Below are 16039 nucleotides of genomic sequence, written 5' to 3'. Positions count from 1 at the left end.
TGTTGTCCAGCATGATGTACTACTATTTTGATGATTATTTCTTAAAAAAATGAGACCAGTTTGCATATAAATTTGAAGCATAATTTGAGAGTAACTGATGTGGGTTATAAATAAGTTAACATCCGAGTTTTAAGCCATGTTTATCAGACTAGGGGTGTAATGATTTTTTTCTGCTCATGTTTATTAGACTAGAGGCAGGTGTGAATGCACGGGAATAGACATTATTTATTATAGACATATTTTGAATAAACAAACAAATGAGGTCACCTGCATGGCCCTAACCCATATTGGATTTAATTACAAATGACTTCACCTTCAAGTACTTGAAATTCACCGTTTTGCAAAGGCGGGGGGTGATAGTGACCCAAATAAGTAGCCCACTGTATACCAAATGGAACTTGAATACATTTTACCGGTTGGTCCAAGGACCAACATGGCTTCAGTTACAAGGTAGTACGGTTGCAAGCCAATGAGAACGGAAGCGGAAAAGAAGATGTTTACCTGAAATACTAATAACATCCATACTTGTCATCCCCAAGTACTTTCAATGCATTTCAATGATGTGGTAGAGAATTCAAACTTAAACATAATATGTCTAAGGACATACAGATTTGCATAGAGGCATAAATAGACATTGTATTATGGACAAGAACATTTAAAAGCAGCACACATTATAATCTTGGATGACTGTAGTAGTACGTTTAGATTTTAGCCCAGGGCTTAGGTGAAATCCGGGTCCACCATTCATGCCTGTGAAAGAAGCACAAGGTCTTCATTACAGGGTTGATGAGATGTTTTTGAACTCGTTTAAACAAGACACAAATGTCTTTTGACATTTTAGCAGAGATTCACGCTCATTCTGGATTGCGTCAACAGCACCAGGAGCCACAAACATGTTCATGAACTTGTCATCTTTAACAGCAAACAGCTCGAAGCTAAGTGCTAAGAACAACCTTTCACGGCTGCATTGCATCATTAGGACAAACCATATTAGAAACTCCATAGGTATTATATATGCCCGTTTAATTCTAGCAACCCGATCCTCCATAATTCAACATGCACCAGCAACTATGATGAAAATAGACTGACATTCCATATTTACTACTGACCAAACTATTCATTACAGTGGCGCATGTTAACGCAGCATTTAGCTAATGCTGAGTTGGCAACTCAGATGGTTATACTTTTTCTTTAGATGAAGACAGTTATATTAGAACCCAACTATTTTGCTGGCCCAGAATTGACGGTGCTACATTTTCGCTTTGAATATCTAGCACTTGTGAAAGTGCCTGATGCTTATCTGATCATTTAGGAGTAGCTTGATGGATATGTGCTGAACTTTATAGAAACGTTAACAAGTTGACAGCTTGTGAGAACCGCCCAACTTGACACCGCTTTAAGTAAACCGCCGGTCATCATCTTAAGATGAGAGCAAGCACATGTTCGCATAATGACGTGCCATGTGCTAACCCACATCTAAAGACTCCCGCAACCGACACGACATTCGCTTAAAATGGCATCAAATCCGGTAGTCCCGGTACGTGCTTGCCACATACCCAGGATTAAGCACACGTACCGTTCACAAAAGATACATCACCAACGAACCATAAAGAACAAATTTTAAGCATAAAAAGAGTTCCACCAATAATTATTACAAATTCATCATAGGAGGACTCAAATCTGAAAATATAAAGTTTCACAACTCCTTACAAGTCTTGGTTCAAGAGTGATAAACAAATAGACATGAAAATAAAGTTTAATGTCTTGTCATGTTCTCCCAAGAAACCACACACAGCGGATAAAAACTAAACGCGCAAAAGCGGAGCGTCTCGCTCAACGGTACCATAGAGATCACAAGAACTATTCGTCGGGATCGGCGGGATAGAAATGACCATAAACGATCTCTGGCTCACCTGCAACTTATTTTTAGGAGAGCAACATGAGTACAAAAGGTACTCGCAAGACTTACGCGAATATATATAAACAAGGATCATGCATGAGGCTCAAGATGAGGCTTTAAGGTTAAGTTATTATTGCGCAATCATGAGCTTTCCACACTATCATCTATCTCTTCTAGCAAAGTTATTTATTCTTGCCCACCCCAACCCATTTTAATTAATTATTAGCAAGAGTAACCAACGACCATAAAAGTACCATTAACCATTCCCAACATAACCGAAACTTTCTACGAAGAATTCGTCGGATAAAGAGCTTGCTCATAACCGAGAGTGCGGCAATTCAAATTGATTTAAACCTTGCCAGGGTGTACTTCTTTGCCCACACGACACAAGGACCATGCGACTCACCCAACCAATCACATTGGATAAGAGGGTACTCGTGTCAACCGTTCCCAACAAGCTTCAACTCTTGAACATCACACCTAGCTTACGCGGAGAGTTACCTAGGTCCACCGGGGACACCCCTAAGCCTCTCTACATAGCACCCTTGGCCACGTAACTAGGACCGTGCATCAAAAACCAAGGCTAGAAGGTAATTGGCTCATCCTTTCCATTAATTCAGATATGTGGTAGCACGATAAAATTGCCCAAAACCGAGGTCATCCACGGGCGGTCCTTAAACGATCCTAGCAGATTATGCCTGTGACTTCATTCTCTAGGCCCTACCACTCCACCCGGACCACGATACTATTTTTCCAAACCAACAAGACCAAAACCGAACAAGTGCGAGCAAGGATAACCGGTAAATGTGAGGACTCAACCATTCTTCCCTATCATGTGTAATATAACTCTAAGCAAGACTAAGCATCTAAGTCAATTAAGTAATAATTAACTACAAGTGATAAGGATAAGGATAAGCAAAATCAAGGAAGAGCAATGCATAAAGGTAGGTACAAAAATGCAATAGATAACATAATATACATAACCCATAAATACCCAAATGAGATAACTAATTAAAACCAATTAAATAGGTGCAAGGAATCATGCTTAGCTGCTTGCCTTGGTTTTCCTCTGGCTCAATAACGAACTCGACTCCGGGGTCGGGTTCGACGACTTCGGCAGGCTCGATGGGTTCGTTATCCGACGGTTGGGTCACTATAATGCATGAATGAGATGCATGCATTAGAATGATGCTATGGTTAAATCATGAATGACATGCCATGAAGAGTGAATGATATAACATGCAATGGTACACAAATGCAACAGATACGATAACAACGATTACTATTGCATACGCGAGCAACAAAGCTAGAGCGAGAAATAACAAATGAACCTTTACACTGCAAGCATAAATCATGAAATAATTTTATCAAACATACAGCATCACAACGAACACAAGAAAATTGGATTTGCAGCAAAAGCATCTTTCTAGGATTACTTATGTAAATAACAATTTTCAGCCATCCTAAACAAGTAAATTCAGAAAAGGCATGAAAACTTTATTGAACAAATCTAAAACAAATTACTGCAGATACTAGACATGAAAAAAAAAGCTAACAGAAGTGGTTTTACCATTTTCTCATTTTTCAAAAAAAAGTTATGCAATAAACAAGTTTTCAGGTAGAGAAGGGATATCACACTAAAACCTTAACAAACAGCAGGCAAACATATAAGCAAGTTACACAACTCGATAGAGCATTTGACAAGGAGTCTAACAAACTTTGGTTTGACATTTTTAGAGCAGGACACAAGTATCAAAGAATTTATCACACTTTTTCATCATAAAAGCATAAATAAATATATGGAACAGTAACATGCAAAAATATATTTTTTCTGAGTAGATCTAAGCAAGAGGAAACTAACAAAACAAGTTTTATATTTTTTGGAGGTCTATACAAATTTCTATGCATTTTACAAGTTTCAGCCGAAATAAAACAAAAGGAAACACGCTTTTGCAAAGAGAACCCTGGAAAAACCTAGATCTACGCGTTTCACCCCACCACACGCGGCCACTGACGACTGGGCCCCGCGGGTCAGTGACTCGGCCGGTCAAAATCGGCGCCGGCGGTGCTGACCACGCAGAATCTCGCCGACGGCGAGATTCTGGCGAGGGAGCGGGCCACGGTGAGCATCCCTGTGACGAGGGGATCCCATTCCTCACCTTGGATTGTGGAGAGGTTGGCTGAAGAGTGGTGGCGATGAGCGGCGGCGACAAGCAGAGCTCAAGCAGCGGCGCTGGGGCAACTGGAGCGAGGGAAGCGCGGCTGCGGGCAAGGGGAGCGCGGCTGCGGGCGAGGGAAGTGCGTTGGTGGCGGCAGATCGAGAGGAGGTGAGCTACACCGGTGAGGCAAGCTCGGCGGCAAGCTCGGCAAGCTCTGGTGGCGGCAACACGGGTGGAAAGGAAGCTAGGGTTTGGGGTGAAGGGCCGTCAGGTTTAAAAGGCGAGGAGGAGAGCGAGCGACCGACGGGTGCCTCGTCGCCTCGGCCACGCTGGCCAATGCGCCGGCGAGGGAGGGCGCCGCCGCCCCTGCTGCCCAACGGGCGAGCGAGGCGCGTGGGAGAAGGGGGAGGAAAGGAGAATGACAGGTGGGCCTGGGCGAGAAAAAAAGAAAGAAACGACGGTTGAAGTTTAGAATTCGAAATCAAGGTGTTCCCGGGCTAAAAAATTCACGAAATTTATGGCACAAAAATTAAATGACACATGCCAACACATGCACATGATGCTTTATTATGCGCTAATGATGTTCATGATGCTCTTGTGTACATGTTAATCATGTTTACAAAGTTTGGGTTGTGACACAGCTGGTGACTAATCAGGCATTAGTACCCAATGGTACAATAAATCAATTCCAGAAGGAATTCCATTCTAGAATACATGTGATATTCAACTATTGAACTGAACATGTATAAACAAGAAAAGTATGTGTAAAACATAAGAAAAGCATGTGTAAAACATAGTTATATGTTGTACATACCATGGTGTTAGGAACCCAGAATTCAACTAAGAGGGAACATTCCTTTCGATCAGCATTTTAACAAAATATTGAGCAGATATCGAGCGTATGCTGGAGTATGATGACCCGGACTTTGCACCCAGATCATCAGCACTAGGGATGGCATTGCTATGATGATTATTGTTAGTGTTAGCATATGCAGGCATATTCGCATGCTTTTTCTTTGCCCCACCATCAATCAAGTTTCCGTTGCCTTTCTTCTTACCACCAGTCGAATCTCCTGGCAGATCCGGTGCAGATCCACCACTGTCTGACAGGTCCAAAAATGTGACCCCAGGAAAGTGGTAGTAGGGACTCGTGACTGAATCAAGGTGATGTTGCACTGTTTGCTTGCATTTCTTGGACAAATCCTCGACAAACTTATAATATGAGCGCCGGACAGCAGCAAGGAAGCCGACATATCCATCCATATCTTCATCATTTTGATTATCTACAAGGCAAAAAAAAAAGAGGAAGAAGCATGTAATCCTGCACTCCAATGACTCCCAAAAGCATGCAAAAGATAGGCGGATTCCATGGAAATGGTAAAAATAATAAGGGTTGTTGCAGATTGTGTACAAGGTATGGCATGTAACGAGAAAAATTTGTTTATGTACCTTATAAAGGCTAACATTTAATAAATTAAGGCACTCCATACATATATAAAATAGATCTATAATATAAACCAGCAATAGAAAAAGTATTCCATGGAAAGTTAGGGAATGAATATATATTTTCTTGAAACGAAGGACTTTTTAGTTTTTTACTGTGCTAAAGATGGCTACAATCAACTTCAGTAAGATGGTACCCTTGTTAACATAAGAAGCAAGATGGACCCCAGTATATCAAAATGAAAATCTTACATCTCCAATCATGATTCCGACTACACTCCATTGCAAGTTCAAATAGATTTTGTAGGACAAAGGCAAGCCTATCACACGCAGTATCGATAAGAGGAGCAAGAAATGATCGTGCAGCTGCGCGTGCTATGTCAGCTGCTGCCTCAGTCAATCCACTGCTCCCGCCTCTCTCAGCACAAGCAAGTAGTATGTTTGCAACCTGATGACATCATACCACATTTTCAGCTAACATTTTCTAAAATTTTTTACCTATATAATCTTCAACTAATAATCTGAAATGTACCTTCTCCCTTGACAATGGTGGGCACTTCATTGAGTACACCGCACAATGGAATTCATGTAATACTCTTTCAAAAGCAGCACCGCCATACAACTTGAGACTGAAGTTGGAAGGTTCTAGTGCTATGGTAATGCCAGGCCATCTGACAATACCACTATGCTTTTGTTCCTCTTCAGTAGTTAAACCCCATAGCTCGGGGTCTAGATCAGCTGCTCCGTCAAGCAGGTGATGCTTTTGTACCAAAAATAGTGTTTGATTAGTTCTAGTACACCAATTAGCAAAAGTATTGGAACACAAACGGAATTGTGTGCATATGCATACCAAATGCGTGCAAATAGAAGCAGCGTGAAACATTGCCGATCTCCTCAGATGAGCGACATCAGTAGTTGCTTGCAGTTTGGATTCCAGTCTGGATAGGTCCGCTGAAACCCCCATGCATCTCTCCTCTAACAGTGCTAGGGTGGCTGGAACTGCTTCTTTGTACCTCTTTTGAAGTTTAGATTCCAGGTGCTTTTTGAGGCACGTAAACCCAATGTATGGTGCATATTTCTCTTCGTTAAAACCACCTTTCACCTTTTCCTGCAACTGGCGCAACACGTCAATATCAACCTGGCAGATTTGGCTCCGAAACTCCTCATTCGTGGTCGTTCCACGATTGTTTGGAAGAGCCACAAAGAAAGGGTGGATGTTATCCCCAAGGTAACCGTTGGCACTCAAGTAACTATCAATTTCCCACCTTTCCCTGAATTCCTTCAAATGATCAAAACCAGGAACAACTTTGTAAGGCACAATGCCAAGTCCATTTCGTGATTCCTAGTGAAGACATTAATGGAACTTGTGTACCAAATTGATGATTGATTGTTGTGCAGCCAGGCATACCTTGAGGCGGCTGTCAAACTCAAAGACGACGATCATCGTGCACCTGAACGAGGGATCAATCTCTCTGATAGTATCCAGCCATATCGTAGATCTCCATTCGACGCTGCTCTGCTGGAGAAACAAGAGGAGACGGTGGGGCGGGCTCGCTATTGACTTCACCATCGACAGGATCTCCTCCGGCGTGGCATCTGGCTCACCCTTCATTGGCTACAGTAGACACTGGATTACATCAAACAGCTGAAAAACTGGCTAAAAAGGTAGAAACCCACTCCTTTCGAATTGAGATATGAGAAGCTCCAAGCTCATGTGCATACCCAGCTTAAGAACCAAACCTGGGGTGTCAATGATGGTGAGGTTGGGGCAGTGGGCATACTCGGCCCTCATGACGATGGGTTGGGATGCGACGGCGGCCTGGATCTTCTGGAGATGTGACTGCGTGCGCTGCTTAATGATGTCAGAGATTTCCGTGGCCACCACCACTGGGCTCCCATACTCCTCCGAGTCCTCCTGCCACGCACGCAGAGGCGGCAACCCACATCGGTCAGCTGATTAACCTCGATCTGAGAGAGAAAGAAGGGGGGAACTAGGATAGGAGAGGAAGCTAAGGAACTTTCACCTTGAAGCGGCATCGGGGATCGTGGGCGGTGGGGTCATGAACCAGAGGACCAGGGGGCGGCGGATGCCCATCTCGACCTCGCGGAGATTGAACCGGAAGCCAAGGAGTGCCTCCAGGAGTGAGCTCGTCCCGTCCGAATGGCCTCCCACCGCCATGATCTCCTGGATCGGGAGCTTCTCCCCGAAATCCGCCGCCGCCGTCTGCAACCGGTTGTACGCCTCGAATCGCGCTTTCTAGTTCCAGTCCGCCGCTGACGCGGCTTGCCTGGTGGATGAGGGCGGTGACTCCAACGGGTCCGGCGTCCTCCACGCCACCGGCATTGCAAGGCGATTAGCTGCCATGAGGTGCTGGGGTCCGAATGGCTGCCGGGGTTCGCAGTCCATCGCCCATCGGAACTGATCTAGTATATGCAAAGAACTAGCTTACGTTGCAAGCCGCTGTAACGTTCGGAAGTTTACATTGCAAGCCTCTCCCCATCGTTAAAGCTAAAATGGAGTAATTTATCCTAAGACTATCTTCAATCATTCTCTTCAAATATAGTATTATAGTCATATAATTTATCCTAACACCATCTCTAATCATTCCCTCTGTACATCTCCCTTTATATATATTTTCTAATATATTTTACTATTTTCCTCTAAAAGTTTCCTCCCTCTATCCACTCTTCTCTCCAACCATTCCTCTTATCGAATTTCCTGTATACACTTTAACTTATTTATTTATCATTTGTTTATCATTTTTCAAAATTTAAAAAAAAATCATGCGGTATTATTGTCATGTTATGAGACTGAAACATGATTAGTATCGTAAAGAAACAACATGATTAAATTGTAGGGAGCATATTTTACACCCCTTATATATACGGGGATCATTTATAGGGAGCCATTGGATATTGGACAGCGTAAGGTACTAGAACTATCCCTATATGCTTTACAGGGAGTTTTACGGTGCCGTTGGAACCGGCCTAATGCTTGGTATATCAGATTAATCCAACAAAAGTAGGACTCTATCATCCCAATATTCGATGTACTTGTAAACCCACAGTCAGGGCAAACACGAAGAACCCACGGTCATCACTGCACCAAAATGGAAATAGAGGAAAGCGAACAATAAACTTGTAAACCACTTAAGATAGCAAATATGATTATAAAATAGAAAAGGAATAGGCACTGACATTGTTTCCTGCTTGGGAGCGTCGATGTCTAGCAATTTGTAGTTGATAAATGTCAATACCTGATTCCACATATAATTCTTTTTTCATAGAGTCCTTATGCTTTTGATTGTCTTATTGTAATTTTTCAGAAATTTCTTGTCATGCTCTCCTCTGATCGAGTCAAGAACTTCAAACCTCTCAGCTCTAAGGCTAAGATCTATAAATCTAGAACTTGAACTATATAAGGTAATGAAGGTTGGACTATGTTAAGTGTGATAACTCGTCAAGGACTAGGAAGCTAGATTATATCGTACTAATGGAGTAATGGTAGAATACAAAACGATCCAGCAAGTTTCTGTGGAAGCATGTATTCTGTCACAACCCACAAGTTAAAAACACATTTAACATGCTAACACGAGCATAAGAATATCATTTGTGCATAAAGGAGCATCATTGCATAAGCATTCTCTTAAATTATTAATTTGTTGTTTATTGTTGAAACTCAACTTTGTGAAGGAACTCAAAATTCTTCTTTGCAACTGTGCCCCTTGTTATTTTATTTAAATACTAGATGCAAAATTATGAATTTAAAATATTTTTACTAAATTTTTTACTGCTGTTTGCTTGTGTTAAAAATTAGTTCAAGTTTCAATTTTAGCTGTTTTCCGTTGATTTTTATGTGCAAACTTGAGCAGCTTTGGAGGTTTCTTGTAGCATTGTCTTCTTTGTGATTTTAGCTTCTAGCTGTGCCATTTAACCTGTGGAAGTTGAAAGTTCGATTTTTGTGCCGGGCCCACTCATCAGTGTCTTCTTCCTCTTCTCACGCACGAACTCGCCCGCCCGTTAGGCAGTACCAGCAGTGCTGCCAGCACGTCCTCGCCGGACTGGCCAAGCCCCGCGGGATCCCAGTTGCATCCCCACTCCTCCTCCTTTTAAAGCTCAAGGCCAGCATCCTTTAACCCTAGCCGCTTCCTTTTTCCTCCACTGCCGCTGCCAGACATCATTGCCACCGAACTGAGCTCGCCCGTTGTCTCGATTTGTCTAGCCCCTGTAGTTTTGTATATTTATCCCTAGGTTTCGGCTATAATCCTAAGCCTTATCCAATATGCCTTGACAATCTTTCATCTAAGCCCCTATATATCCTTTATAATCATGTTTTAGTCCTTATCCTTTTGAATTGTACCTATATCATTCGAATTTGATCGAAATTCATCCGAATTTCATCCTTTTCATCATATAGCCACACATTTCATCTCAATTCAAATCTTTTCATCACATAGTCCTACAATTCATAACCTTTCATCATGAAGACCGTTCTCGCTTGTGCCTTTGTGCCAAAATACCCCTGATCCTTAAATGTTCATATTTTTTTGATCCTAGCTCCGTTTTAATCCATTGAAGTTGCATTAGCGTGTTAGAGCTAATGTTTTGCCATGTTCATGTCTCTAAAATTAAATATTAATATTAATTTTATTAATGTTTATTCAACCAGCTTTATAAATAAGAGTTACTTAGGTTTAAACCTTGTTTTTTTCCTAAGTTCATGTTAATTTCACTAATATTTGGTTCAAATAGCTTTTCAATTTAAAAGCTAATTAAGGTCTACACCTCATATTTTTTTAAAACAATGTCAGCCTGATTAATATCGTTATCAATGTTCTTTTGTTAATAACTTGATTAGTTCAAATGACACATAATTTAACTCGGTTAGATATTGTCACATAACTTGATTTCTATAGTTAAATGTTAAATGATATAATTCTTATGCAACAATTATAAATAAAATATGACAAGGTTTTATTCAACATTTAAAAATTCAAATACAATTTGAATTAATTTTCAACATAGGATATTTTCTGAAATATCCTATGAATAATATTTATAATTAGAATAAATGCAGTGTCTAGTTCTCTCTCTGTTGTTGATAATGCAAATCCTCTGATAGTGATATCTTTTCAACCGTAGTTCTGTTTTCAATCTTTCTTGCACTGTCATGACCGTAACGATGAGCCTTGCCCTTTAGTATGTGTTTTGTAAAGCTTTTGTTGTGATTGGTGTATTGTTCTTATATGTGTATGTTTGTATGTCTGTTTCTTGTGTGTGCGTGCTGATGCTTGTCGCGTATAGATCGAGAGTGGTGCAAGAGCTTAAAGGATCCATACAAGAACTCCTGTGATCAAGATTAGAGCTTGGAGAGCAGTACATGAGTGTTGACGTCAGAGAGTAGAGCCTCAGAGTTCAAGCTTGTCAAGACTACAAGTTGAGGACTTATGAGCAGCATGTGTTTTGGATAAAAGGCAAGTGGTTCCTTGACCATTGTCCTATAAATTAAATAAATGTCACTTTACTTTTTCTGCAGTGCATTTAATTGACTCTCTCCTATTAAGGATGACAAGCCAGTTGCTCATATTTTTACCTTGATTATAAAACTTGGGCTGTGATGATATAGTTCTGCTAATTGCTTTACACACATATCATGATGATGCTGAGTTAACTTGATTAATGGTACTATGAAACAACATTGAATAAAACCTTGCTTTTGTAGCAACATGGTATTAAGGACCGCTTCGCTAAGCGACCACCCAGGAAAACAGTGCAACCACAAGAATTATATTAATGACTCTTGTGGCAGAACCGCCCATCACAAATTGGCTTAAGTGCGCCTAATTACCTTCACAACAGTAATTATTCACTAACACACATAAAACAATTTAAACCCGGTAGTCCGTCGAGTGTCCTCGGACAACCTGAAACATCCACGAATACTGAATCACAACTAACATTAGGATCGCTTTTGAGGCGGGAAAGCATTGACTCATATTAACTTTTACATACATACTGAAGGTACAAACTATTCCAAACCATAGATAGAAACAAACTTAATGCAGGTTAAGCAATTCTAAGAGTTTTCAAAGAACACAGGCTGGAGAAGTAAGTAGTGAACATCTAGGCTTTTCTATACAGTATTGTGAGACTCATAGACAACCTTAGTTCTTCTGGTCTTCTTCTCTGGCAGGTTGTTGTTGAACTTCTAAAAAACAACATAAAGGGATCCCCTGAGTACTCAGGTACTCAGCAAGACTGACCCGGCTAAACCATATAGGGTAAAATAATTTAATTTCAAGGAGTATGAAAGCTTATAGGTGGACGGGCTAACTCGACATTTTGCGAAAAGCTTACTATTGGTAGATCCTTACTGTTTAATATTTTAAAGCTAGCTTAATCTTACCTAACCAATCTAAGTGAAGAAAATCTTTTCAAACAAGTAGATCTGAAAATCATTCAATAACATTCAATTAAGGAAAGACTTTTTTGACAACTTTATTAACTACGATGCATAAAAGTGATCAAGCACATTCATAACCAAGAATTGCGGCGATCCAGACCATTTACATTGTCACATCCCAAATTTTCAATTCTGAAAATACCTTTGAATTAGCTTAATTAATAACTATTAAAGTAATTAACTAGAAGAGATTAGTAAAAATAATAATAATAATAATAATAAAACATAATGGTACGATTAAATAGAGTGGGCCTGTGGGAGCCATGTCTTGGCTTCCCAGTCTGCTCAATTTAAGTCATGGCAGATTTTTTTTTGAGCCAAAAGACACTCCTTTTCAAATTTTCTCTGCCGTTGTGAGCATGTGGCCACACCATAGGTTCATGATCATGCTATGCAATGGATATTGATGGCCTTGGCTTGATAAGTTAATTGCTGCATGATCTCTGCCTCTGCCTGGCCATGAATGGTATTGAAATCCTCAATGAGATGTGACTACACCCTGAAGGTGACAAAGCATTAAAGGCCACAGAAAGGTGACTACATCCTGAAGGAGGCAAATCATTAAAGGCCACAGAGTTCAAGACCTCCGCATCTAGATATTCATACATCCTGACCACTACAATAGTAGCATGCACTCACAAGAGGACTGTAGGAGCACTGTTGTGTTCGTTTAGAACTGAAAACGACATGCTATAGTAAATTCGTGGAATAAAATATTTGTAGCTGCAGTGTTACGGTAGAGGGAGTTAAATTACTGAGTAGTTGGATACAGGGCGAATTTATAGAATAACAGGAGCGTGGAGGAGTCTTGCTGAGTAGATAAGAATATTTCTTTTAGAGTAGAAATTTAGAGTATATGCACGGTGGGTAGCCTTAGTAGGTTGTCATGTTGCGCACAAACAAATGGACGTGCTAGAAAATCTCATTCAGGTCTTTACACATACTACTCCCTCCGTCCCACAATCTAAGCATTTGAAGCATTCAAAAGCAAAAAATAACAGTGTGGTAAAATGACGCATGTGCCCCTGAGCTGATTCGTGAGGTACAAAACGCAATCATGAGTGGCCAAATAAAAAAGTACAGGTACTAGTATATTCCACCACTCACTACAGCTTTTCACGCGAGCGCCAAAATGCAAGCGGGAAGTTCAAACCACCCAAAAGCCAACTGACAGCAGCAGCAGTACATAAGACCCTCTTTGGACCACAACATCCAGAAGCACCAAAAAAACTCTACACTTCCAGCAAATCCACGACTCCATGGCTGTGGACCTCAACCTTCCATCAGCTGAAGATGAAGAAGATGACCCTTTTGGAGGTTCACCTCACGGCCAGGACCATGGCTGTGGAACTCTACACTTCCAGCAAATCCACGACTCCATGGCTGTGGACCTCAACCTTCCTCCAGCTGAAGAAGATGACCCTTTTGGAGGTTCACCTCACAGCCAGGACCACCCACCTCTTGCTAGAGGCCACTCCATGGGAGATGCTTATGGAGCACCTTCTTTTGACCTCAACATGGTGGCATATGAATTAGGTTAGAGAATTTGTTGGATCATAGCACAGAGTTTTCATGCATACATACACTTTGGATGTTTTGCTTATGGGTTTTACCTGAGTTTTCTCACCCTTCCATATACAGTAGATAAAGTGGATGGGTTCAATGCACCTACAGCAGAAGCAAACATTGAATCAAACATTGATTTTCAGGAAGAGGTGGAAGGTACAGTATGTGCAAGGTTAAGAGTACTTTTGAACTAATGATGGCATTTAGGTTTTGTCTTACATTGCTTTTTACTGCTACTGCGTAGATGAGGACGCCGATGTGTCTGCTGTCGATTTTCATGTCAGATTCGCCGAAGAGGAGCTCCAAGGATCCACTGATAATGGCGATCAAGGTACATGCAATGAATGAAATTTTTTAGCTGTAGCAACTTTAGGATTTGAGGCTTCATGTAAATGTTGCACCTCTGATTTCTCTTTGCTTTCTACATCTAGCTGATGCATTCAATGCCGCCGATGAAACAGCCACCTTCGACCTGAACTATCCCTTGGAGGAAGAGATGCTCGATGGGTCCAATGATCCAGAACATGTTGAACAAGGTTAGAATAACATATCAACATGTAGTAGTTTCAGTTGTAATCACATAATGAATTTGAAATCAAAATAATCTCACAGGCAGTCAATCTGAACATGCAAACATGGTGATTACAAGGAAGAATTTGACGGACAAAGAAAGACAAGCAATTTATGAAGCTTTACTTCTCCGGAGCATGCATGGCAAATTGAAAAGAAGGACCACCACAATAGTAGCCAATTTGTTTAATGTTAATAGGTGCTATGTGCAATCCATATGGAGGACGGCAAAGAAGTGCCTTGCTGAAGGTGTGCCGGTCGATGTATCATGCAAAAGGAAAAAAATTGTGGTCGCAAAAAGGTTGCCATTGATATGTCTAGAATTGCAACAATACCTTTGGATAAAAGGACCACTCTTAGGGCTCTAGCTCATGAACTAGGTGTCACAAGATCCACACTGCACCACTGGTTCACACAAGGCAAGTTACGTTGACACTCCAACACTCTCAAGCCATATTTGCGAGATGACAACAAGAAGGCACGGCTGCAATATTGTGTATCCATGATAGATGGTGTTACATTGCAGTTTATTGATATGAAAAACATTATTCACATTGACGAGAAATGGTTCAACACCACAAAAAAAGCAAAGAAGTACTACATGCTGCCCGAGGAAGAGGATCCGTTGAGAACAATTCATAACAAGAATTATATTCCTAAATGTATGCTCCTATGTGCTGTAACTGAGCCAAGATATGATAATGAAGGGAAATGCTACTTCGATGGCAAACTAGGCATATGGCCCTTTGTGAGACAGGTGTACTTCTACTCACCAATGCATATGTTTTTTTTTGTTTGCGTTAGACCAAGGTTGCCAATTTAATTCTGCTGTCCCTTGTTGCAGGAACCAGCACAAAGAGGCAGCAATTTTAGAGACAAGGGTACTCTAGTCACAAACCAATCAATGTAACAAGGGATGTTAGTAGAAGCTACCTTATCACTAAGGTTCTTCCAGCTATTATTGCAAAGTGGCCCCGGGAAGCGAGACGAGAGACAATTTGGATCCAACAAGATAACGCACGCACACATATAGAACCAAATGATGAAGCATTTTGTCTCGCGGTTCGCCAAACTGGGCTAGACATTCGCATCTTTAACCAGCCAGCTAACTCACCGGATTTAAATGTTCTAGACCTAGGTTTCTTCGCATCCTTACAATCCAAGACATTTCTTACAAGGTCCGAGAACATGGATGAGTTAATTCAGAATGTGCAAAGAGAGTTCTGTTCTTATGATGAATCCAAAATTAGAAATGTCTTCTTGACTCTACAAGGGTGCATGATAGAAGTCATGAAAAAAGGAGGAGGAAATGGTTATAAGATCCCCCATATGAACAAGGATGGGCTAGAGGCTGCAGGAATGCTTCCTGATAGCCTTAGTGTCGATGAGGAGCTGTATCAAGCTGTCCTACAACAACTGGCTGCTGCATGATAAGTGCAACGGGAAGGATGGGTATTTTGCTGTACATGATGCTGGTTCAGGTGTGGGGAGGAGGGAAGCATGTCTTTTGGTGTATATATTGCTAGGTCATACAGGGGTAAGGGGGAAGTTATGTTGTTTGCTGTAGATGTTGGTGGTATATGGGGAGGAAGGAAGCATATGTCTTTTGGTGCAAACTAATGGAACTATAATACATGCTTTTATGCTTATGGGATTATTCTTGTGTTTCCATGACCTTGTGATGCATCGGTGGTGCTCATCACGAATGTAAATGGGTCATTGAACTAGTTTACCATTCAAAGTTGATGTAAATTATATTTCTCTATGACCAAAGCGGCAACAACATGACTGCTACGGTTAGCAAGCAAAGCCGCAATAGTCGTAGGAACTAGACAAGGTGGATTTACCATCTGCACCATTCAAAGTTGATGTAAATTCTGCCCCAGCTAAAATTTTGGGCCAGCTCAGCCACTGCTTTGCAGCCTAGGCGTTGCATGT

The 16039-nt window shown here is 41.2% G+C and overlaps 1 protein-coding gene, 1 long non-coding RNA gene and 1 pseudogene across 2 annotated transcripts; 1 reads left to right on the top strand and 2 right to left on the bottom strand.

The window, feature by feature from the left end:
• Positions 1-525: 525 nt before the first annotated feature.
• LOC120682837 lies at positions 526-7696 on the bottom strand (annotated as a pseudogene).
• A 5253-nt stretch (positions 7697-12949) lies between these two features.
• LOC120682881 lies at positions 12950-14080 on the bottom strand. The gene is made up of 4 exons (XR_005678630.1): positions 13933-14080; positions 13751-13844; positions 13579-13633; positions 12950-13468 (listed from the first exon to the last, which is right to left on the bottom strand). It is a non-coding gene; the product is annotated as an uncharacterized LOC120682881 (long non-coding RNA).
• Positions 13196-14502, top strand: LOC120682880. Its single transcript, XM_039964906.1, has 5 exons — positions 13196-13501; positions 13607-13687; positions 13776-13862; positions 13963-14067; positions 14144-14502. Exons 1-5 carry the CDS (start codon positions 13225-13227, stop codon positions 14467-14469), a joined length of 876 nt encoding a protein of 291 aa, XP_039820840.1. The 5' UTR covers positions 13196-13224; the 3' UTR covers positions 14470-14502.
• Positions 14503-16039: the final 1537 nt, after the last annotated feature.

Source organism: Panicum virgatum, chromosome 7N (genome assembly GCF_016808335.1).
Source record: "Panicum virgatum strain AP13 chromosome 7N, P.virgatum_v5, whole genome shotgun sequence".
NCBI lineage: Eukaryota > Viridiplantae > Streptophyta > Magnoliopsida > Poales > Poaceae > Panicum > Panicum virgatum.
Note: the sequence above shows the minus strand (reverse complement) of the source record. Positions and strands in the feature narration are given on the sequence as shown.

Bases quoted from the DNA above. Each gene is read 5' to 3' on its own strand.
- LOC120682880 (XM_039964906.1), top strand. From the start codon at position 13,225: ATGGCTGTGGACCTCAACCTTCCATCAGCTGAAGATGAAGAAGATGAC. The intron at 13,688-13,775 runs GTACAGTATGTG...GCTACTGCGTAG, and splicing joins TTTTCAGGAAGAGGTGGAAG to ATGAGGACGCCGATGTGTCT. The intron at 13,863-13,962 runs GTACATGCAATG...TTCTACATCTAG, and splicing joins CACTGATAATGGCGATCAAG to CTGATGCATTCAATGCCGCC.